The sequence below is a fragment of the Bos indicus genome, chromosome 8 (genome assembly GCF_029378745.1).
Source record: "Bos indicus isolate NIAB-ARS_2022 breed Sahiwal x Tharparkar chromosome 8, NIAB-ARS_B.indTharparkar_mat_pri_1.0, whole genome shotgun sequence".
Taxonomy (NCBI): domain Eukaryota; kingdom Metazoa; phylum Chordata; class Mammalia; order Artiodactyla; family Bovidae; genus Bos; species Bos indicus.
In genome coordinates, this window is record NC_091767.1 from 64,912,328 (window position 1) to 64,937,069 (window position 24,742).

General features: G+C 37.5%; 1 protein-coding gene across 6 annotated transcripts in view; it reads left to right on the forward strand.

Moving 5' to 3' along the window:
• STX17 (syntaxin 17) overlaps positions 1–23,218 on the forward strand; it is a 74,479-nt gene extending 51,261 nt beyond the window's left edge. For all 6 annotated transcript variants that reach the window (XM_070794839.1, XM_070794837.1, XM_070794840.1 and 3 more), the window contains 4 exons: positions 5,952–6,067; positions 6,146–6,196; positions 15,963–16,049; positions 16,792–23,218. In XM_070794839.1, the coding sequence (XP_070650940.1) occupies positions 5,952–6,067; positions 6,146–6,196; positions 15,963–16,049; positions 16,792–17,031 (494 nt within the window). In that variant the 3' untranslated portion in view covers positions 17,032–23,218. The remainder of the gene's footprint in view (positions 1–5,951; positions 6,068–6,145; positions 6,197–15,962; positions 16,050–16,791) is intronic.
• Positions 23,219–24,742: the final 1,524 nt, after the last annotated feature.

The window sequence follows — 24,742 nt, forward strand, 5'->3', positions numbered from 1 at the left end:
GTTGAAGAGTATTTAGGCAGAATTCTTTTTACTGTTTATATCATTGTGTTCATATAGAATTATCACCTCCATAATGATGTGGCTAAATGCTGTTCTAACTATGAATTATAAAGCTATGCTTTCTGTTTATGTATAGAGAAACTGGGCCTTGTAAATTCCGTGAGATTAAGGAGTCATCTTATTTACCAGACCCTCTGACAGTTCTGATGGTAGTAATAACAGTGAAGATGGTGGATTTTCTGGAAAGAATCACTGATATCAGTCTCTTCTGCTATTTAGTTTTGAATTGCCCATCACCAGCAATTCCCTCACAAACAAAAATTTTGAGTTCTATTTAAGTATTTTAGCCTGAATTTGCATTTTATTATTGCATTGTTTGTGTTTTTACTAGTAGAATTGCTTGGGCTCAACAAATTTGGTTTAACGTGTCATCAGAGGAATTGGGTGATTATTAGAAAAAGGCAGCTTACCCGGTTTGCTGGCAATTAACTTTCTCTGTAGGTAGCTGACTGGTATTTAAAAAAAAAAAAGTGATGGGAAAATTTGAGGAAGCATGTATATGGAGAAAGTGAAGAAGATTGGGGCAGAGCTAGAGGGTGAGGGAGAAGAAATAGCAGGTGAAATTTGTTTTCCAACTCTGTTGATTCTCAAACTTCTCATTTCATGGAGCACCAGATTAGCTAAAGAACTAATCACTTGCCACTGAGAGAAACTATGAAATTAAATCTCTGCGTCTAGTGCAGATTTGATTGAAACAGTCACTCCATTTATGAGATCAGATACCTGAATCTCATAATCTAAAACATCTAAAAAAACTCATAATCTAAAACACTGTGTATAGTTTCAAATTCTGAACAGTCTTCTGGTCAGATTGTGCTTTGACTTTGTATCCATTGCCAACATTAAGCAGTTAAAATTAACTGTCTCACTCAGTGCCTGAGTATTTCACCAAACATGAAGTTTCTACTAGGTTGTGTTAAATCCATAAATATTAACAAGTAATTGAGAGGGTGGGAAAGGAGAATAATGAAAAGGAAATAACTGATTTACATAAGACGTTAATAGTGGGGAAAGAACTGGGTTTGCTCTATGTGTGGTCTTCTAGCTATAGACTCTTTTCTGTCATCCTACATGTTTTTATCCTGTGCTCTCTGGGTTTTTTTTTTTTTTTTCCCCTGTTTTCCTATTTTTGCTTCTGGTATTCATAACAGTAGTGACAGCTTATACAGAAAAAAAAAGAAAAGTGATTTGCACAGAAATTTAAGTGCCTTAAAATGCTTTTTCCTTTAAAAATTCAATCTGATTATAAATAAATTGGTTGGAAACATGAGAGCAGAAATTCAGGAGCAATGCCACATTTCCATGACTGAGATCAAAATACAAAAATAGTTTTTCATTTACAGATAGAAATAAGTAGAATAGAATGTTTTATGTTCTCTGGAGAATGAAAGAAGCCTATTACGTTTAGGGGGAAGCTGTGATGATTTTGCTGTATCTTTTGTCCAGATTCTGAGAGTTTCTAAAGCACATCTTCTCTGCCAATCTTGCTTGATCTGAGAAACTCCCTTCTGTCTCAGTTGTGTATCTAATTTCATTTTTAGCATATTGCTTCCCACCAAGAGAAGTGATGAGCCTCCAAATTTGATTTGTATTTAGCAAGGTGTATCAAGTCATATAGAGCAAATCAGTGCTTCTCTCTGTCTTTGTCTTTCTTACTTCCCATCCAGCTCACACACTTCACCAGTGCAATAGGAACAGAATCTTACAACATTTTAAACAACTATTCACAAAAGAAGAGTCCAACATTAAAACTGCTGGGAACTTCAGACCAGCATGTTGAATTTGATGAAATACTAGATTTTATCACAGGTATATGTATACTGTTATTGAACACATTGTGAATCATGTAGATGTTTTTATACATTACTTAGAAGGTGTCTTTTGAATTGACTTTAATTTTCTTAAAAATGCTCCTTTGGAGCTAAGTTAAGCCATGTCTCCAAAGTCACTTTATCTTGATAGGTAGGTTTATATAGATGATCAGTAAAGTAATTTCAGTATGATAAAGCTGTAGGAACATGAAAGAATTCAGGAAATGCTTTTGAATTAACTTAGATTTAAAATGGAACTTTTCCTAATGTAAAATGTAGTGGAAGTTCCTTAAATATTGTGTTGTAATTCTTACTGGAATCATTGCCCTTCCTGATATGTGGAGAAAGATGGGGGAGGGTATAGTGAGAATAGTTTGGACACATAGAAGGAAAAAGTCTTATGTCTATGTTGCTAATCTTACTTTTCACATCAACTAAAAATATCTTAATGTTTGAGTTTATAGTCAATAATGTTTTAAAAAAATAGAATCTGAATAACACTGCTAAGTGATTCCATATTCCACATAGACTTTACACTTGCAGTTGTTTGCAAGTGAGTGAAACTGAGATTATTATACAACAATAGCAGTTTTGACTTCAGTGGACAGGGTAAGAATTCTTTGGCTGTCTTTCCTGCAGCTATAATCTCTCTGTGTTTTGCCTCATTATGTCTACAGTAGTTTGTAAAAGTTCAAAGTCAATGGATGAACACTGAGATAGTGATTTTTAATACAAGCTGGAATAAATGAATTACGGAAGTTGTAGAAATTAAGAGGTTCCTTTCTTGTTAGTCATGCCTTGAATTGATTAGCAATGTTCTGAGTTGTAAGTTTACAGCAGGATTTTCCATGGAAGAGAACAGATTTCTTTGTTCTAAGACTCCATTTGAACTAAGATGCATACGCAGTTTGGTTTCAAGTGAAACGTAAATGACTTAAACATTTAATTATTTTTTTCATTGAGGGAAATCTTTTATGTTTGCTTAAAATGTCAAACATTTCCCATCCCTTCATTCTTAGATCAAGAATTTTTGTATGATAATCCCTCCTCATTTTGTTATACATCCTGGCATACTGCATTGGAAGCTTCTCTAATAGTACAATAATTATGGCTTTAAAAAGTCAATTTTGAGTGATATTTACAAAGTTTTGCTTTACATTTGATCTGTTAATGAAAAGAGGTATCATTATTTATCATTCTATTAAGGAAGTTGGAGTTCTTATTACAAATGGAATATTAAGTAGGAGAAAGATCTTAGAGTAATTAATTACTTTGAAGTAAAAAGTTTTTTTATGTGATAACTTAGGACATGGAGTAAATAACTCTCCTAAACGTTTGTAAAAATCAGAGCTTTTAATATGTTGGATATTTGCCATATGTTGTAATGTAAAACTTTGTATGTGTTGTTTTGCTCTACCTTTAAGGTAGGGAAATATATTCATTTCAGTTAAGATTCAAAATTAAAAGAACACTGTCAATTCTGATAAACCTACAAATTTTTAACTTTTAATCAACTGACTGCCCTTCCTAAACAATTCAAATAGGTTTTATTTCTTAAAAGGTAAAACATTCACAAACTTTGAAAGTAAAATAGTAATGCAGTTTTATAAAATACCATTCAGAGGGGCTTCCCTGATAGCTCAGATGGTAAAGAGTCCATCAGCAATCCAAGAGACCTGGGTCCAATTCCTGGGTCAGTAAGACCCCCTGGAGAAGGGAGTGGCACCCACTTCAGTATTCTTACCTGGAGAATCCCATGGGCAAAGGAGCCTGGCGGACTACAGCCCATGGGGTCGCAAAAAGTTGAACACGACTGAGTGACTAACACAACCACATAGGCTTAGATGAAAAGAGAAATTGGTAGAAAAGATGAACTTAAGAGTCATAATGACTTACTTTTAGGAATACATCAGGTCACATCACTATGTTACTTTCCTGCTTATAACCTTTAGTAGATTTCCACGGTCTTCCAAATAAAGTCCAAAGTCTTTAACTGGGCTGCAAGGTTCCTCCTAACCATCTATACTGTCTTATACTTAGAGCTGTACGTTTTCAACTTTATGCTTTGGCAAGACCAGACTGCTGATTTTATGTTAAGCTATATTGGGTATTTTTTGAGGACCTTTTTCATGTTGGTCTCTCTATTTAGAATTTATATTCCTGTCTTCTTAGCCTAGTAAGAAAAAATTAACCTTTTTTAGTAAGTTGTTCCATAAACTGCACACCACACCAAACTTGGTCAGACACCATGCCCAGCTTGAAACTCCCATAAACACTGTAGGTATCTGTATCTATTTATCTAGGTATCAGTGCAGTCTCTTATTGTTTTAGGATTGTCTGTTTGTATGTTTACTTTTCTAGAATGTAAGTTCTTTGAGAACAGCTACTTTGTACTGTTCACTTTTTTATCTCTGATGCTCAACCCAAAATGTAATGGATGCTCAGAAATATTAAAGTACTTGATGTTTTGAGCTTTCAGTAAGGAAGACAAAGGGAAGTAGACCTTCAGATCTCATCTCTCCATTTCCACTGCCACTGTTCACACCATCACCCTAGAGCACACCATCATCATTTAGCACCAGACACATTGAAAAGCCTCCCAACTGGTTTTCACTCTCTAATTTTTTGCCTTTCAACTCCATCCTTAATCTGTTCTTCACACTACAGCTGTGATTACCTGTCTAAATCTGAAATCTGATTATGGCACCCTCAATTTCCCAGTAGTCTTCAAATCCTTTTAAAAGTTCCATATTGATCTTAAGAGAAAGACAAAACTCTTTAATGTAATTTACAGTGCCATAAATGATGTCACCTTAGATTTCCAGCCTCAACCGTTGCTTTCTCTTGTCATAGTCTGTGCTTCAGCTATACTGACTGGTTTCAGTTCTTAAACTTAAGCACGTTAGTCTTTCTGACCTTAATATTCTCTCCTTCCCCCTTCACGCTTGCCCCGGTTCAGCACTATAATTTCTGTTCATCCTCAGGCTTTAGCTTCACAACCTTGTCAAATCACTCTTTCTCTACAAGTCTCAGTTAAATACCTTTATTCTGTGCTCACATAGCATACCATACTTACCCACATCATAGTTCTTTTCAGACTGTACTGAACTTGGCCTGTAAACATGTCTATATCATGCATTATATAGTAAACTCCATTAACAGTAACAGCAGTGACAGTATTCTTAATAGATAAGCTAGGCACCATTTAAAATAAACATCACCTTATTTTACAAATGAGGGAAATAAGCCAAAGAAATCAAAGAGCTAGTAAACAGGCAAACTAGGATTCTAACCCAGGTCTTTCCAACTAGGCCAATACTCCTAACCACTATGACTTCTTGGAACTGATTGACCTTAGCACATTGATTGGTATATAGTAGGCATTTTATAAATATCAATTAATGACATTGGTAAAACCAAGGAAGAGGTAATAAGAAAGACTTGAAGGTAGAGTTTGGAGTATAAATTCATCTTCATAGCAGTGTTAATGACTAAAAGCTTAAAGGGTTGATGACTTTTTAAAATTCAGAAAAGACATAGAAGAATGAAGGCACAGGCCAGAAAAATTACTCTGAGGAGAAGGATGACAGTATGTGCAAAAGGATACATATGGTAAGAGGTGTTTAATAACAAAGTTACTATTAGCAAAAATGACTGATTTTTCATTGCTAAAAATGCATCATTTCCTTACTTTTAAAATCTTGTTAATCTGATGTTTATTACTAAAATAGCCAAAGAAAATGTTACTGATTTAGCAATGAAAAGTGTTATTTCGACTAGGTTATCTCTTCATAGAACATTGGCCAAATAGAATAGTTCTACTTTATGCTACTTTAGCATCTAGCCCTAGTTGTTCAGATTGGGTAAGTAGTAATTTTGTAGTAATTTTCTTAGATGATTTTGTAGAATAATTAAAGAAATAGTGTTTGTTAACTAACCTCCCCATGGATAATCAATTTACTTTTAGCCTGAACTTAATTAGTAAGCATTTCACATGGTAATTGTTTCATGGAATTGATTCATGCTACCATCTTTCTAACAAAGCAGATATACTCTAAACATGAGGCTATGTTCATCCAGGAACATTTCACAGTACTGAAGATGAAGCTGATCCTCAGAGTATGACTCAGATTTATGCATTGCCTGAAATTCCTCGAGATCAAAATGCTGCAGAATCATGGGAGACCTTAGAAGCGGTATGTTAGAAATGATTTTCCTTTTGGCAGCTGTGAGGCGTGAAAGTAAGTAATTTCCTCTTTCTCTCTCTTTTTAAGGACTTAATTGAACTTAGCCAACTGGTCACTGATTTCTCTCTCCTAGTGAATGTAAGTATATAACTGTTTTTGACTCAGAGATGTTGGATTAATAGAATAAGAGGCTTTTATCAATTACTAGACTTCTGACTAGAATTTTAATAGAATTTACAATTTCTAAGACTGGTATTGAGCCATGGACCGAAGTCTTAAGTGTCCTCAAGTCCCACTTCAATTAAAAAAAATTTATTAAGCATTTTTTTATATAGAATATACTGGGTATTAGGGTTCTGACAAGATTGTATATAGAAATAAATGAATCCTGCTCTCTGCCTTCAGGGATTTACAGTGGGTGGCCATAAACTTGGACCACACCAAAACGGAAATTTCAAGAATTGTTGTTAAATGTAAAAATAAGCTATGAAAAGTATTATTGGCTCCAAGGAGAAGTGTTTAATTCCAAGGGAAAGTTGCAGGTGTCATGGCACATTAAGAATAGTGTCATAAGATAGGTAGCATTTGCCTTGAGCCTTGGAAATTGAGTAAAATTTCCACAGGTGGGAATGAGGGGTGCAGTTGAAAATATCTAAACAAAAACATAGAGTACAAAAGTGTATGGGCTTCCTGGGTGGCTCAGTTGGTAAAGAATCTACCTGCAATGTGGGAGACCTGGGTTTGATCCCTGGGTTGAGAAGATCCCCTGGAGGGAGGGCATGGCAACCCACTCCAGTATTCTTGCCTGGAGAATCCCCATGGACAGAGGAGCCTGGCAGGCTGCAGTCCATGGGGCCGCAAAGGGTTGGAGCACAACTGTCCTTTCAGGAATAACAAGTGTTAACAATGTGACTAATGCATAAGGTACCATGGGTAAACTAAGCAAGGAGATTGAGATGCCATTGAAAGCCATACCAAAGAATTTGAACTTTACTTTGTAGATATTAAAGATCCAGTAGATTTTTGAGTAGATAGAGTGATGTGATAGTCTGTACTTCAGAAAGATCACTATTAGCCATGTGAATAATTGCCCTGGGCGGGAGGAGAGTATAGGTGGAAGGACCTTTGGAATCAATTGCAAGAGTTTCACTGAGTGCATGGCAATACAAATATTAATACAAAGGTAAAAGGCAGCCTCAAGGCATTTCTGGGGTCAATTTATAAGAAATTGGAGAAAGGTGGAAGAGTCAAAATAAATTAAGGCTTTATTCTACATAATTGGGTGGCCAGTGATACTGTTAACAAAGATTTGGTGGGAAAGATAGAACAGATTTTCTGTCATTTTTGTAAGTTACTCTTATTTTCCTTCCCAGGAATTACGGGAAGGGGGGGGTGTGTGTGTGTATACAGGTGCATGTCTGTTTCTACATATGCTTCTGTCTGGGTTTTGTTCATTGTTCTTGACAAACTATGAGTTAGGGGTTGTACATCTTTGAATTATGGTTTCCCTGACATCTGGCTATAAATTATAGGAAGTTCCTAGGTCACACAATCTCAGGTTTGGAATTGGAAAGGACTTATGAGGCCTGTTAATCTAATGATTCTACTCTTGCTCCAGCTTCTGAAATAGATGATCTTTTGCCTCCTTTTGAACAATCACAGTGCAGAGATACACTCATTCCATTTGGAGGCGCTAACTCGTAGATGTTTTTTTCTTATGTAAAGTAAACTTTGCCCTTAATAACTTCCCTCTGGTACTTTTGCCATCTGAAACCCTGTCCTGAAAAGTCTTTTTTCCTTATAAAAGTTTTTCACCACAACCAACATAATACTCAACAGTGATAAGCTGAAAGCCTTCCCACTAAAATCTGGAGCAAGACAGGGAGGCCCACTCTCACCACTTCTATTCACCATAGAATTGGAAGTCCCAACCATGGGAATCAGACAAGAAAAAGAAAGGTATCCAAATTGGAAGAGAAGAGGTAAAATTGTCAGTGTGTGTAAATAACATAATTCTGTGTTGATGGACATTTAGGGTGCTCCCATGTCTTGGCTATTGTAGAGTGCTGCTGTGAACATTGGGGTGAATGTGTCTTTTCAAATTATAGTTTTCTCCAGATATATGCCCAGGAGTGGTATTTTTGGATCATATTGGAACTCTATTTTTAATGTTTTGAGGAACTTCCATACTGTTTTCCAGAGTGACTGTACTAATTTACATTCTCATCAGCAGTGTAGCAGGATTCCCTTTTCTCCACACCCCCTCTAGCATTTGTTATTTGTAGACCTTTTAATGATGCCCATTCTGACTGGTGTGAGGTGATACCCCATTATAGTTTTGATTTGCATTTCTCTAATAATTAGAGATATTGAGCATCTTTTCACATGCCTATTGGCTATCTGTATGTTTATTTCAATCTTCTGCCCATTTTTACATTGGATTGTCCTTTTTGTTATTGAGTTGTATGCACTGTTTGTATATATTGGAAATTAATCTCTTGTTGGTCACATCATTTGCAAATATTTTCTCCCCGTCTGTAGATTGTCTATTTTCTTAAAAGTGATTTTCTTTGCTGTGTAAAAACATATAGGTTTGACTAGACCACATTTGTTTATTTTTGTTTTTATTTCTATTACCTTGGGAGCCTGACTTAAGGAAACATTGCTGTAATTTATGTCAGAGAATGTTTTGGCTATGTTCACTTTATGGTATCTGTCTTACATTTAAGTCTTTATGCCATTTTGAGTTTATGTTTGTGCGTGGTGAGAGAGTATGTTCTAACTTCATTGATTTACATGTGGCTCTCCAACACCACTTGCTGAGGAGACTGTCTTTTTCCCATTGTGTATTGCCTCCTTTGTGTGAGTTTATTTCTGGGCTCTCTAATCTGTGCCATTGATCCATGTGTCTGTTTTTGTGCCAGTACTGTGCTGTTTTTGTTACTGTAGCTTTGTAGTATTGTCTGAAGTCTGGGAGAGTTGTGCCTCCTACTTTGTTCCTTTTTTTTGGCCGTGCTATTTTACAGGAGACAGGGATCAAGACCATCTGCATGGAAAAGAAATGCAAAAAAGCAAAATGGCTGTCTGGGGAGGCCTTACAAATAGATGTGAAAAGAAGAGAAGTGAAAAGCAAAGGAGAAAAGGAAAGATATAAGCATCTGAATGCAGAGTTCCAAAGAATAGCAAGGAGAAATAAGAAAGCCTTCCTCAGTGATCAATGCAGAGAAATAGAGGAAAACAACAGAGTGGGAAAGACTAGAGATCTCTTCAAGAAACTTAGAGATACCAACGGAACATTTCATGCCAAAATGGGCTTGATAAAGAACAGAAATGGTATGGACCTAACAGAAGCATAAGATATTAACAAGAGGTGGCAAGAATACACAGAAGAACTCTACAAAAAAGATCTTCATGACCAAATAATCATGATGGTGTGATCACTCACCTAGAGCCAGACATCCTGGAATGTGAAGTCAAGTGGGCCTTAGAAAGCATCACTACGAACAAAGCTAGTGGAGGTGATGGAATTTCAGTTGAGCTATTTCAGATCTTGAAAGATGATGCTGTGAAAGTGCTGCACTCAATATGCCAGCAAATATGGAAAACTCAGCAGTGGCCACAGGATTGGAAAAGGTCAGTTTTCATTCCAATCCCAAAGAAAGGCAATGCCAAAGAATGCTCAAACTACCACGCAATTGCACTCATCTCACACGCTAGTAAAATAATGCTCAAAATTCTCCAAGCCAGGCTTCAGCAATACGTGAACCATGAACTTCCAGATGTTCAAGCTGGTTTTAGAAAAGGCAGAGGAACCAGAGATCAAATTGCCGACATCTGCTGGATCATGGAAAAAGCAAGAGAGTTCCAGAAAAACATCTATTTCTGCTTTATTGACTGTTCCAAAGCCTTTGACTGTGTGGATCACAATAAACTGTGGAAAATTCTGAAAGAGATGGGAATACCAGACCATCTGACCTGCCTCTTGAGAAACCTGTATGCATGTCAGAAAGCAACAGTTCTAACTGGACATGGAACAACAGACTGGTTCCAAATAGGAAAAGGAGTACGTCAAGGCTGTATATTGTCACCCTGCTTATTTAACTTATATGCAGAGTATATCATGAGAAATGCTGGGCTGTAGGAAACACAAGCTGGAATCAAGATTGCCAGGAGAAGTATCAATAACCTCAGATATGCAGATGACACCATCCTTATGGCAGAAAGCAAAGAAGAACTAAAGAGCCTCTTGATGAAAGTGAAAGAGGAGAGTGAAAAAGTTGGCTTAAAGCTCAACATTCAAACAACGAAGATCATGGCATCTGGTCCCACCAGTTCATGGGAAATAGATGAGGAAACAGTGTCAGACTTTATTTTCTGGGGCTCCATAATCACTGCAGATGGTGACCGCAGCCATGAAATTAAAAGATGCTTACTCCTTGGAAGGAAAGTTAAGACCAACCTGCTGCTGCTACTGCTAAGTCTCTTCAGTCGTGTCTGACTCTGTGCTACCCCATAGATGGCAGCCCACCAGGCTCCCCATCCCTGGGATTCTCTAGGCAAGAACACTGGAGTGGGTTGCCATTTCCTTCTCCAATGCATGAAAGTGAAAAGTGAAAGTGAAGTCGCTCAGTCGTGTCTGACTCTTTGCGACCCCATGGACTGCAGCCTACCAGGCTCTTCTGCCCATGGGATTTTCCAGGCAATAGTACTGGAGTGGGTTGCCATTGCCTTCTCCGTAACCAACCTAGATAGCATATTAAAAAGCAGAGACATTACTTTGCCAACAAAGGTCCATCTAGTCAAGGCTATGGTTTTTCCAGTAGTCATGTATGGATGTGAGAGTTGGACTGTGAAGAAAGCTGAGCGCCGAAGAATTGATGCTTTTGAACTGTGGTGTTGGAGAAGACTCTTGAGAGTCTCTTGGACTGCAAGGAGGTCCAACCAGTCCATTCTAAAGGAAATCAGTCCTGGGTGTTCATTGGAAAGACTGATGCTAAAGCTGAAACTCCAATACTTTGGCTACCTCATGCGAAGAGTTGACTCATTGGAAAAGATTCTGATGCTGGGAGGGATTGAGGGCAGGAGGAGAAGGGGACAAGAGAGGATGAGATGGCTGGATGGCATCACCAACTCGATGGACATGAGTTTGAGTGAACTCCAGGAGTTGGTGATGGACACAGAGGCCTGGCGTGCTGCAATTCATGGGGTCGCAAAGAGTCAGACACGACTGAGCGACTGAACTGAACTGAGGTCTTCTTTGTAGCAAACAGTCTTTCTCTAGTTGCAGCCAGCAGGGGCTACTCTTTAGCTGTGGTGTGTGGGTTTCTCATTGTGCTGGCTTCTCTTGTTGAGGAGCATAGGCTCTAGGGTGCTCAGGCTTCAGTAGTTGTGGTGCCAGGCTTAGTTGCCCCACTGCATTTGGGGTCTTCTCAGAACAGGGGTTGAACTGTGTCCCCTGCACTGCAAGCCAGATTCTTAACCACTGAACCACCAGAGAAGCCCTCTTGCTTTGTTCTTTTTCTTCAGGATTGTTTTGGCAATTCTGGGTCTTTTATGGTTCCATATAAATTTTAGGATTATTTGTTGTAGTTCTGAGAAAAATGTTGTGGGTAGCTTGATAGCATTAAATCTGTAGATTGCTTTGGGTAGAATGACCATTTTAACAGTATTAATTCCTTCAATCCAAGAGCATGTGATATCTTTCTGTTTCTTTGAATCATCTTTCCTTTATCAATGTTTTATAGTTCTCAGCATGTAAGTCTTTCACCTTCTTGGTCAAGTTTATTATGCCTAAATATTTTTTTATATGATTAAAAGGAATTTTTAAATTTTAATCTTATATCCTGATACCTTCATGAATTCATTTGTCAATTCTAGTAGTTTTTACGTGGAGTTATTAGGGTTTTCTATATACTACTCAGCTAAAAAGAAGAAGGAAATAATGCCGTTTGCAGCTACATATATGAACCTAGAGATTATACTAACTGAAGTCAGAAAGAGAAAGACAAATACCATATGATATCACTTATACTTGGAACCTAAAATATAACACAAATGAACTTATTTACTGAATAGAAGCAGAGTCACAGACATAGAGAATAGACTTGTGGTTGCCACAGGGGTAGGGGGTGAGGGGGAGATCAACTGGGAATTTGTGATTAGCAGATGCAAATAGTTAATACTATGTACAGCATAAATAAAGTCCTACCCTATCACACAGGGAAATATATTCAATATTCTTGTACTAAAACATAATGGAAAGGAAAAAAAAATTATTCAGCTTTTTGAGATCAACATTATCCTTCCTCACCCAACCACACCTCAGCATATTTTCTTCTCTTAAGAACCTTTGATTCTCTAATGTTTCTTCTAGAATCTAATTTCTCAGCTTTTCAGTACTAGTTATTTAGTTTGTGGATTTATTTCTCGAAATGTAACACCTAAAATTGAGTACAGTAAATTGTTTGAAGCATTTTACTTTTTTATGCTTCTGAATCAGAAGCAGCTAAATGCTTGAAATTTCTGAGTTAGGTATCTGTAGAATCTGTTAATATAGTTGTGTATGAAAGAGAAGTATATAATAAAAATTCCAAAAATATTTGTTTTTATAATCATGATTTATTCAATTTTTATAACTCATAATCTGATCTGATGCAGTTTGTAAAATCTGTACATGTAGGGTTACACAAATATTTGCATTTGCTGAAAATCATCAATATTTACACAATAAAATGGATGAGTTACAATGTATGTAAATTATACCTCAAAGTTGATATAAAAAGAAAACTAAACATGTACAAGTTATATTTCCTATTAGGTTATATAAGCAGCTCCTAGCCCCTAATCTAAGAAAGATTTGTATAAGAAAGCTTTGGGTATAGCCATGGCTCTATACAGATGTCCTATTTATAATAGTCTGTGTAAGGACATGAGACAGAATGCTATTAGGCAAAAGCTCAAAGGAGAACCCCTGATTACTGTTCCCAGGGTGACTGAGTTCTCATGACCACATGGTCAAGGACTCAACAGAAACTCCATTTAGACACGATATGATTTGGAAACATAACTAAAGTGACCACATCCTTTCATTATCATCACATGGACATGATAGTATTTAGGCTAATTAACCATGTATTTATGGAATGCTTTTTGTGTGCATAGTATTGTGCTAAACTCAGTACAATGAAGAATAGAGAATAGTATTAAAAAGAACCTATAGAACAGTCACGATAGTTACACAAAATTGTGAATGTGCTTAATGCCATTGAATTATACACTTAAAAAATGTAAATTTTATATATACTTTCACCATAATAAGTAAGTACTTGCAAAGCCGTTAAGAGATCCATGTATATTTCAGTAAATGTTAATTATTATCTACTAGACACCCTGATTTTTTTCTTCAGCCTTATTGCTCAAGTGCCCTCTTCTGTTCTTGTAACTGTAGAACCAGCCCTGTTTCTAGTCAAGAGGAATTAGGAAAACTCTGGGCCATTTGCTCAATAGCTTGTCACTATTGCTGCTCATCCAATTTTGTCTCTACCTTTTGCCATATCCTGTATGGCTTTTATGCTTAAGTTTTACTCCCAATGCATAAAAACTGGGTTGTAATTGATTAGATCAGATTCTTCCATTTATTATTTATGTGACCTTCAGAATGTTAACAACACTTAGCTTTGTAAATTGATGGGAGGACTCCATGAGATATTGTCTTATTTCTCACTCCCTTCCCTGCCCTCGGAGTAGGAAATGCCAACCCACTCCAGTATTCTTGCTTGGAGAATTCCATGGACAGAGGAACCTGGCAGGCTATAGTTCATGGGTCGCAGAGTAGGACACAACTAAGCGACTAACACGCACACACCATTCCCTTCCCTGACCCACTGCATTCTTGCCTTTGTCCCTCCCTGTTTGATTCCCTCTTTGCTTAGAATTCTACTTTTGCCACCACCAATACCTTTAGACATTTTAGTCCTATAGTTCCTATAGTCCCTTTCCTATTACTGGAATCCCCTAATGTCAACACTGTACTTACCCACCCTGCTTATTGCCTACTCTAGGCCAGTAGACTCTGCCTGTGTATCATAGTGTTTATGTGCCTGTTTCTGGGCTTTTCTGTGTATATGAATGCATATAATTAAGGTGAATATATTATCTATCTTTGGAGCTCAGAACCAAGATAGCTTAGTTGGTTGGGATCTAAGACTAAAGCTGGCCTTGAAAGCTGGCTGGAATTCAGAGAGAAGAATAAAGGAACATACCTGGAATTTTCGCATTTGTTTCTTAAACCTGTACTTTCCAGGCACATTAATAAAACTATACAACTACCAACAAGGGGAAAACAGTTCTTCATAGTTCTGATTCAGATGCCCAAATTGCATTCTGCTTGACAAGTATTAACTTAATAAATCACATTTCCCTTCAGAATCTTAGGTGCTCTTATAACTGCTTATTAATATTCTGTTATTTTTTTCAGGCAGGTAAGGAAACCTAAGTCAGTGTTGAATCCATAAACATATTTTTAGATTCTTTGGAGAATTGTTTTCCTTTAAAAAGGAAAAGTCTATTCATTACTCTAGTTTGAGAAAACTACAGTGATCCTCATAAATGGTTTAAATAATTGTTTAAGGGATGCTGAGAACAATATGAGGTGCCAGTGTTAAGTTGATGGTTGTCAGATTTGGGAGGCCTAGGTCAATGAAAGCAAACATAAGTAAATCAGAAGCAAAAGGGAAGGTTGGTAGATAGGGGTGAGGAGGCTTTGTTGTTTGGGGCTTGGTGTCCTGTAGTAGAATAAAGTTGTGTATGTATAGTTTGGCCCAGCATAAAGAGCCAAGATCACAGTGGACAAATAGGGTCCAGATTGAGCTCTGAACGGAGTCTAATTTGGCATTTAGCTGGGGTCGAAGAGGGATTCTCTTCTTTTTTCTGTGAATTAAAAAAAAAAACCCTCAAAAGTTGATGTGATCATGCTTACATGGGTTTGTTTATACATGTGTGAGAACTAATCAAAGGATATGCCCTAAGAATTGGTTGTATATTATATGTAAATTCCATATAAATATAGTTTTCTAAAAATGGGAATATGTTCCTCTGTCAGGTAGTGAGTTCTTGTCACTAGAGATGTTTGAGCTGAGATTCAGTGGCCACTTATCAGAAGTGGTATAGTAGGGTTTCACATAGCTGAGGGGAAAATTGCACTTCCACCCAGAGATTCCGTGTTCCTGTTGTGTCAGCACAGATGTTGCCATTTTATGTAGAAGGCTTTATTAATATGTTTGATCTGAAACATTTTAACTTGTCATGATTTTTAAATGTATTGAAGTGTACAGGTGTAAAACATGGTACAATAAATTCATTCACTGCTCCCTAGTGCATATCACAAATGGAACAATTTTATGGCAGATCAAGCCATATTATATTTTTATTCCTAAAACATAATAACTTGTGTTTATTGGATCAAGGGCATTTAACTCCTGAGACAGATTTGTCTGTTTTAAACTGAATCTTCAAAGAAGATAAGTTAGAAAGGGTTTTGGTTTGATTTTGGTTTTTTTCCATCAAACCTCACGTGACACGTAAATGCTTATTTGGATGTTTTTCCTCCTGGAAAGTAGATTCATTTGGAGAATAATATGTTTGTATGTTAGAATGGATTTTAGTGTGAGATACTTTTTCCTATAAAGGTGCCACCCTTTTCTTGTCTAATAATTAAGTCACCCTCTTTTTTTCATACAAGTGAATTTGTACTTTCAACATGGTTTATCAGATGCTATTAATGAACCGCTATTAAGACTGCAAGGCTGCAGTACCCAGGGCTCTGATTACAGGAATTAAAGTAGTGTGTATTGGCTGACTGCTGCTCCCCAGCAGGAACGTTCACTCATAATTCCTTTGCATCTAGTCTCAGCAGGAGAAGATTGACAGCATTGAAGACCATGTCAACACTGCTGCTGTGAATGTTGAAGAGGGAACCAAAAACTTGGGGAAGGTAAGATTCTGCTCCTGCTGACAAATCAATGGTACTCTGGCTCTCAGGAATCCCTAGTATTAACCCAATTGATCTGTTCTCTTTAATGTTGAGGGAACCAGCAATTAAGAAAATAAGGAAGAAATGACACATAGGTAGTGCAGGAAATCAATGGTTGTTGTAATATTCTACTCTAAGATTCCTTCTGTTGGGAGAGAAATTTTTTCAGAGAGGGAGTAAACTGAAGCCCTACTGTATGGCACTTGGTGTTACAAAAGAATGTTTTCGGGGGTTCAGGAGAGGAGTAGAGAGGGTTGCCAGAATCCAGTAGGGGCCAAAGTTTAGGGATGTGACAGCACACATGGTGTGGGTCCATCTATTTCCCACAGAACGTGGCTTTTAACCCCAGGTACATAGCATGGAGTAATCTGTGTGCAACATAAAAGCTTTGGGAGTATCTGTGGCTACTGAAACTGTTTAAATAAGCTAGCTAGATAGTTAGTGGATTGACTGTTTTGCAAGTAAAATCAATCTGTAGCAGTCCACTCTTTGTAGCTCATTTCTCTCAGTTCTGAGATCTGGAGCAATTAGAGTACCTGTGGAATACTTTCTCCCCTCCCCCAACCCCAGAACAATCTCTAAGGTTAATTATGTACCACGAGTTAAAGAGGCATTGCCAGGAGTAATGAGAGGAAAATGCATATCACCACAGGGAGATATTCTCAACTCAATTTCTAAATTGAATTTTTTTTTTTTTTTACAGGCTGCAAAATACAAGCTGGCAGCTCTGCCTGTGGCAGGTGCACTCATCGGAGGAGTGGTGGGGGGTCCGATTGGCCTCCTTGCAGGCTTCAAAGTGGCAGGAATTGCAGCTGCACTTGGTGGTGGGGTGTTGGGCTTCACAGGTGGAAAATTGATACAAAGAAGGAAACAGAAAATGATGGAGAAGCTCGCTTCCAGCTGTCCAGATCTCCCCAGCCAAACTGACAAAAAATGTAGTTAAAAACCAAACTTCAGTATTATTGGTGCCAACATGTTTATCCTAATGATGACCTTCGCTGCTGTTGGACACCCAGTCAGCTTTCAGAACATGATTGTATCCAAAAAGTGGCTGTAGATGCTCAAGTGGGATTGAACTGTGATAAGAGGATATATTTTGTTGTTTGCTGGGGTATTAATGGGGAGAAACTGAGGAGCCTGGACTGAGGGTGTACAATATTTGTCAGATAAAGTTAAAGAACTGCCAGGGAGTAGGTTTTCTACTTGGAAATGTGAAAACCGAACCTATAACTTTGATCAGGACTTGTGATCTGTGGACATGTTGGATTATGGAAGGACTGTTTTCAGAATAGTTTCTTCCATGACCCTGACTTGGAGACTCCAAGGCTAAGCATATTGTAAATATGCTTCTTTAACTCCTAAATATACATTATTTAGACAGTTTAACAGAGAAAAGAATGGAAGTTCAGGAGCTTTTCACATCAAATAGGGAAATCAGGATGTAGCAAGGGGCCCAAGTGAACTACATAATGGAGTCCATTTGGTGAGCCCTATTGCTGTTTGGTCTAACACTGTTCTCCAGTAAAGGAAATAAATATTGTAAGAAAATGGGAAAAGAGGCCCAATTTCTCCTTCAGATATCTTAATTTGTGACACTAGCTTCTTCTCTGAAATCTTTCTTCTGCCTCTCTGTACATAAAGAACACAGAGTCTCAAGTCAGCCTATCTCTTAACACCTCAGATATCTAGTCCCCTCTGCCTTCCTGTAATTTTGAAAAGTTCTTTGACTTATGGGATGAATTCTACCAATGTGTAATGAAGACTTTTCTCATAGTCTGTTTTTTTTTTTTTTTTTTGTGGTATTGTAGAGAGGGAGGTGTTGATCTCCAAACATTGTTAGAGTTTGGGCTAAAAAATAAGCAAGGTGGGGATAACCAGATCATTTCTTGGGGCATCTTACAATTTCAAGGGGCTCATGTACTTGCCATGCAGTGAGTCTTTGACCCTATTTCTTTTGTCTTTTCAGCTGGCAATTGGAGGAGCTAAGAACTAGCTTTCTACCTCACTTCCATTACTACCATCCTTTTCCCTAGGTTTTACTATCTCCTGTGCTTTCCTTCACTTTGTACAGCTGCCTTTCTTCCCAAGAATAGCATTTATGCTTGCCTTTTCTCACATTCAAGATTGATGATGGACAAGGCCTGGCACCAAGACTCAGTCCTGGTGGAGGATTTGTGGTGCTAATTTCAACACTTGACATTGATAGCAAGCATGACCCAGCCCAACCCAATATCTGTCTCAAATAGCAGAGAAATTTTAAATTTAGGAAAAAAGAATTTAAGATTATGGGCAGCCTCATCTTGTACCCTCAACTCATCTGAAGTAGGAAGGAACCACCTTTTGCCTTGTTCTTTATTCTATTCTGAGGACAGAGGAAAGGGCACCTATACCATAAAAGATGTGAGCTCTCTGCTCAGGAACCAGATGGATTCATCAGGTGGTTGAATGGTTTATCACTTCTCTCTTGCTGAGTTTACTCTTAATAACTTTTATTGATTGCTGCCTTTTACTTGTATGTCTAATCTAAAGAGACCTTTCTCTTTCATACTTTTTGCTTCTCACCAATGAATTCCAATGAGGCAACACACCATTTCGTATTGTCACTGAATAACTGGAAAACATATTGGTCCCTGCTGACTTATATCTTTAGTATAATACCAGGGAGGGAGTACTTTGAATAAGTGTCAGATTCTGATCCAGATTAGATACCTGTGAGGTTGGGATAATTACTTTTGAGCTCCACCTTTTTATGCTTTCTGATCCTTGCTGTCCCTTTAACACAGGATGTTCAAGTCAGAATGAGGATCAGAATTGCCCAGGGTGCTAATTTAAAACAGAATTCCTATACTTCAATCCCATGGGTTCTAATAATAGCCATTCTGATCCTGTCAGCTAAAATTATAAATTTAAGATATAGCTACATCAAGATTCAGCTGAACTGCTGAATTCTGTAATTCTAGCATTTACCCTTCAGCATAGCCCAGTCTTCATCACTGCATATTATTTCTGTTCTGCCAATCTAAAATTGGCTAGCTCACCATCTTAACAGCACTAGGATTCATTATACTGTCAGGCTGGTTTTACTCAAGACCTGTTGGAGGAAAGAGGCCTATTGTTGACCCTCACATTTTGTTTTGGGATCTTTCCTTTTCACTGAGCTAGTGTGGGCCATCAATGTATGTGCTTATATAGGCCTTGATTTTTTTTTTTTCCCACTGTTCACCAGGATGGGAATATTACTCTAGCTAGAGTAATATTTTATGCTTAGGTAAGTTACAGTCCTTTTTTAAAGTTTTATAATTTAAAATTATTTGGAAATTGTATCTAATTTCCTCATTAAGAGAGCCTAATAGCCAACTTTTTGTAGAAATTTCTGTGTTTAATCAACTATGAATAATATACCTATAAACTGTAATGTGTTAGAAATATAAATTAGTCAGTATGACACAGAAACCAGTCTTAAAATTGGATTTAATGCCCTGTAGTATCAGATTAAATTTATCTTCTATATGATTCATGTATTATTTTTACTGCAGCAAGTTAGAAGTAAGGAACATTTTAAGTTCTTAAAATTTACTGAGGCTTATTTGGTTACAGGCAGCATTCCTACAGCCTTGTTGATATAATAACCTGAGAATTTATCTGTAGAGCAGAGACTGAAACTTTCTGGTTATAATCTATAGTTAAAAAAAATGCATTTATATAAAAACTCAGCATATGCATTATGGAACAATACTTTATGTTCAGTGTAGTTTGTTTTTTATTGTTTTGGCTTTTAAAATATGCTAGTTAGGCAATGGCACCCCACTCCAGTCCTTTTGCCTGGAAAATCCCCTGGGTGGAGGAGCCTGGTGGGCTGCAGTCCATGGGGTCGCTAAGAGTCAGACACGACTGAGCAACTTCACTTTCACTTTTCACTTTCACGCTTTGGAGAAGGAAATGGCAACCCACTCCAGTGTTCTTGCCTGGAGGGTCCCAGGGACGGGGGAGCCTGGTGGGCTGCCGTCTATGGGGTCGCACAGAGTCGGACACGACTGAAGCGACTTAGCAGCAGCAGCAGTTGTAACCTATGAAATTGATTTCATTATCTACCAGTAGGTGTTGACATTTAGTTTCTAAAAAGAAAAAAAAAAAAACCCTTATAGAGGAACTGATACTTATGGAATATTTTCTGTTGGTCAGGCACTTCACTAGGCATTTTATAGGTAAAGAAACCGGGTCTCAGAGAAACTAATTTGCAGACAGTTATTCAACTGCAAAAAGGTGAAGTCAGGATGTAAACTAGGTCTGTTGAACTACAAAAACTTCTGTACTCTCATACTGTGCTGCTTCTGTATATAAAATTGTGATGGGCTAGTCACTCTGCTTCACCCAAACACCCATGTATTCTTTAAGGTAGGCTTGGTTTGAAATTACATGTGCCATTCATTTACACTTTTCTTAAAATCTTCTTTTTCATCACTGAATGTCCAGCAACCTCAGAGTTTTTAATGGTTCAGACAGTAAAGAATTTGCCTTCAGTGTAGGAGACCAGGGTTCGATTCCTGGGTCGGGAAGATCCCCTGGAGAAGGGAATGGCTACCCACTCCAATATTCTTGCCTGGAGAATTCCATGGATAGAGGTGCCAGGTGAGGCTGCAGTCCTTAGGGTCACAGAGAGTTGGACACAGCTAAGCGACTAACGCACACACATGCAATGCAGAAGTACATAGTGCTGAATCTGGTCCTTAGACTATAAAAGTGTTTCCATCCCACACATATCCTACACATTTCCTTATCTTTGTGGATCATAGTTATCACTTAAGCAGTGTTTTTTATATTGCATTTTAAAATAAACTCTGAAGTAATGTTTTAAAACAATTATAACTCATAGAGTTGAGTTATTATCCTTTACCATGGTACCCTTGCGAGGCCATGTACTTACTGTAGTGATGCTAGTATTACTTAGAATATTTTTGAAACTATTCTTTTGGAATTGGCTTTACAGACATTTTACAAATCATGTCAAAAAGCCACCTCAGTGTTTATTAGTCACAGATTATCCTCCTTTATCCTTATGACGTCTTCTTGCCTTAGTTTTGCTTTTCTTGTGCTGATTTAGCTCTTCTACCCACCTGTGCAGGAGCCAATAACCTAAGAAGCCCCAGAAGATGGGTGTGTTGGCCAGAGTTCCAGGAGCAAGAATTTTAGGTTATACTGAAACTGAGTGCTGTATAGGGAGAATTCTGTGAATCCAAAAACCACCCTCTGTGGGCTGCATAAGTGCCATAAGTAATTTGCACAGGAGTAAGGACTGAAGTATCTATGAATCACAAAAGGCTGTAGAAACTTAAGTATAAACAATTGTGTACAGCATTTTTCTCCAGTAAAAGTCACAGAAGCCAAACCAAGCCATTCTTTGTTCTCAGGGTCCCCTTTGCCCTTCATTGCTGCCACTCAAAATGTCTGGGAAGAAGGACAAAAAAGAACTTGGGGAACTGGTTCTCCTGTAAAACGGCATTTTCTTCTCTTGTGATGAAGTATGACATGGTGGTGGCTATCAGTGCTCGAAACTTTAATTAGTGAGAAGCCTAATAAAAAATAGGGAAGCTTCCCTACTAGCCTAAATTAATGTAAACAGTTCAGGTTTTGTTTGTGTTTTTATCAACACGTCATGTTTCTAACAGGAGTTTCTTACTATTTATACTGATTAATTTGACACCATTTTACAAAGACACTTATTGGGTATTATAAACAATCAATGGTAAAAGATCCATATATTATCTATATTACTGCCCTCAGAAATTATTGGTATAGACAAGAAAAACATCTATGTAATATTAACAAAAATAAATTTATTTAAAAACATGAAAGGTGTCAAAGGCAAGTGATCTCCCCAAGGTTAAAGCTACTTAACACAAAAGTTAGAATTATAACCATGGTCCAAGAAAAAAATTCTCAAATAATTTAACTGAGTTTCTGTTATGCCATATCAAGTTGCTTGCTGAAGTTTGTGGTCTTTCAGACCAACATTAACATTCCAAATCAGTCAACAGCTCTAGTGGAAAGAGAATTCGCTGGGGAATCAGGTCAGGGTTTTAGTTTCGTCTTTGTCTATTGTAGTAAGCTTTTACTCAGGGTGGCTGCTTTCTCCCATTCTCAGCCAGGGATTCCCCCAACCTAACATTGTCCATTCTTTATATTTAGCCTCCTCCTGGGTCTTGTCAACTGTTTGAATATTAGTTTTTTTCATTTCTTATATCTATTCATAGCCATCACTCTAGTAAAAGACTATATTACCTCACATCCCCTACCTCATCCTCCCCAACCGTAGACCATTCCTCACATCACTGCCACAAAAGTCATCTTTTATTTTTTGTTGAAATATTTTCAGCAGCTCCTATTGAATAGCCGATCAAGTTTTTCCCTTCCATATTTTGGCCCCAGCTTGTCTCTTCAGACTCACTACTCACCATACGACAGTGCCACTGAAAACCAGACATTCTATAAGAATGATTTTAAGGTTTTCTGTGGTGAAGGGACAAAATTGTTATAAACTATGTTTACATTTTTTCCAGACTAATTTCTGTAACATTACATTTTACAAAACTAACCAGCTGAGTTTTGTTTAAGCTTTTGAACAAGCCTAAAAGCTGTTTCCTAAGGAGAAGAAATCTTTTGTCCCCCGCCACCCCCCGCCCCAAGAAGAAAGTATATTCAATTTCTTAACCTTCAAACAATGTCAGTCTTGCCACCTGTGCATTGGATAGGCAAAGCCATGAGGATTTTAATTTAGCAGCATAGATACTCCAGACTAGAATTGACTATTGTCAAGCTCCTCTGAGAAACTTGACTGATCAATATTTGAGGAAAGCACTCAAGAGTACTTCTCAAGTACTAGAGATTAGTATTTCTTAAGTACTAGAGATTGGTTAATCACTAAAAAAGATGTTTACCTGGGTTTCATTAATTAACCCCCCAATGATGTCTTCCATTTTATTATTAAAACCTTTGGTGTTAGCAAGGGTCAGCACAAGAAAAGGTCCAACAGAGAATTTCTACAATTCTGTAAAGCCTCCTAAATTTACTTGTTGTGTTGCTGAGTGGTGCTTATATAAGGAAACATGCAATAAATTCACTTGTTCAACAAACATTTAACTGAATGCCTGTTTTATGTTAGGTGTCAGTGCCATGTGTAGAAAAATATTAGACCTATAGAATCTACCCTTATAAACCATTCAGGCTAATGAATTCAGACACTCAAAGCAAGTAAATCACCGTAAAACATGGTAAGTACCCTAAAAAAGGAGAGCAAAGTATGAAGATACAGAGAATGGAGTGACTTGTTCTGCCTGGAAAAGAAGGGGAAGACTTTGTAGAACATGGGGTATTTGAGCAGTGCTCCAAAGAAGAATATGCCTGACTGAAGACCGGATTTGTAAGCTTTTAAATGGCAAAAGAATTGCAAGTACAAAGGGTTCAAAACATGAACAAGTATAGTGTGCTTAGAGAAAACGAAGGAGTTAAATGTGAGTGATGAAGCTGGTTAGATGAGTATACAGACCAGGGTAGTTTTTATACATGTGTGTATGTATTTAATATATACATTTAATAATTATTTGTTTAAATGGATTCTTTGTGTCAGATAAGATTGTTACAACCCTCTAAGTTCTTCGCTTTGCCTTCCTTGCCAGAGAAGTTAGTAATAAAACTCACCTTTGCCTGGGCTCTTGGTACATTCAGCATATTTGCTCTTCTTCCCCACGTGTAAGAAATGATTTGTGCTTTCTGGCCTCTGTTGTGAGATCCCCTGCTTGACACAGAATGTCTGCTTTCTTCCTATCCTGTTATTCATTCCGTAAATATTTATTGAAAACCCACTGAGAAAATAGTCATGAAATTTACTTTTGCTTTTTTAGTGTCCAAGACCTTCATGGCCCCGTTTCCCTTCTCTATGTGAGTATTTCTTGACAACTGCAGTTCACTTGGCTTTCATTTTCACTTGGGGCTAATTCTTCAGTGTTTTATAACTTAATAGGTATAAAATTCTTTCATTTGTGGTAGTGTGATCTCTCCAACTAGAATGCTAGCTTCTTACAGGGCAGGGACTGTATCATCTGCTTCTTAGAGTATTTTACAACAAAGTACAGTGATGAGAAGGGAAAAAGGAGCTATACCCCTGTTAGTGACTTCTTGATGATGAGTAATGAGGTCATGGCATGTGTGTTTTGCTGTTTACAGAGATGTGTATTGAAATGTTAAAAAGCTTTCTAAGACATACCAAGCCTTTGCTCAGCCCTCACTTTTGTATATTAACATAGGAATGAATGATGCAACAGAAGAAATCTGGAAAACATCTCTGGGACTTGGATATCATGAACTGAAAATTTCAGAATTTAGAGGTAAAGGTATTTCTCTTTTTCCAATTAAAAGTCATGAGTTAGAAGAGAAGATATAAATCACTGAAGCAATGATGTGGGAGAATTGGGTTATTTTCTGTCTTACCGTAGAATTAGTGGTGTCAGAATAGTAGGAACCCAAGAATTTATAATCTGATGGTATAGTATTGAAATAGAATAGTGCCAGGAATTTAATTGCTCTGTCCGGCAAGCAGAGATTGGAATTAGGTAAGGGCAAGGTTCAAGTTAGGAAGTAGACATTTGACAGGATTTGAA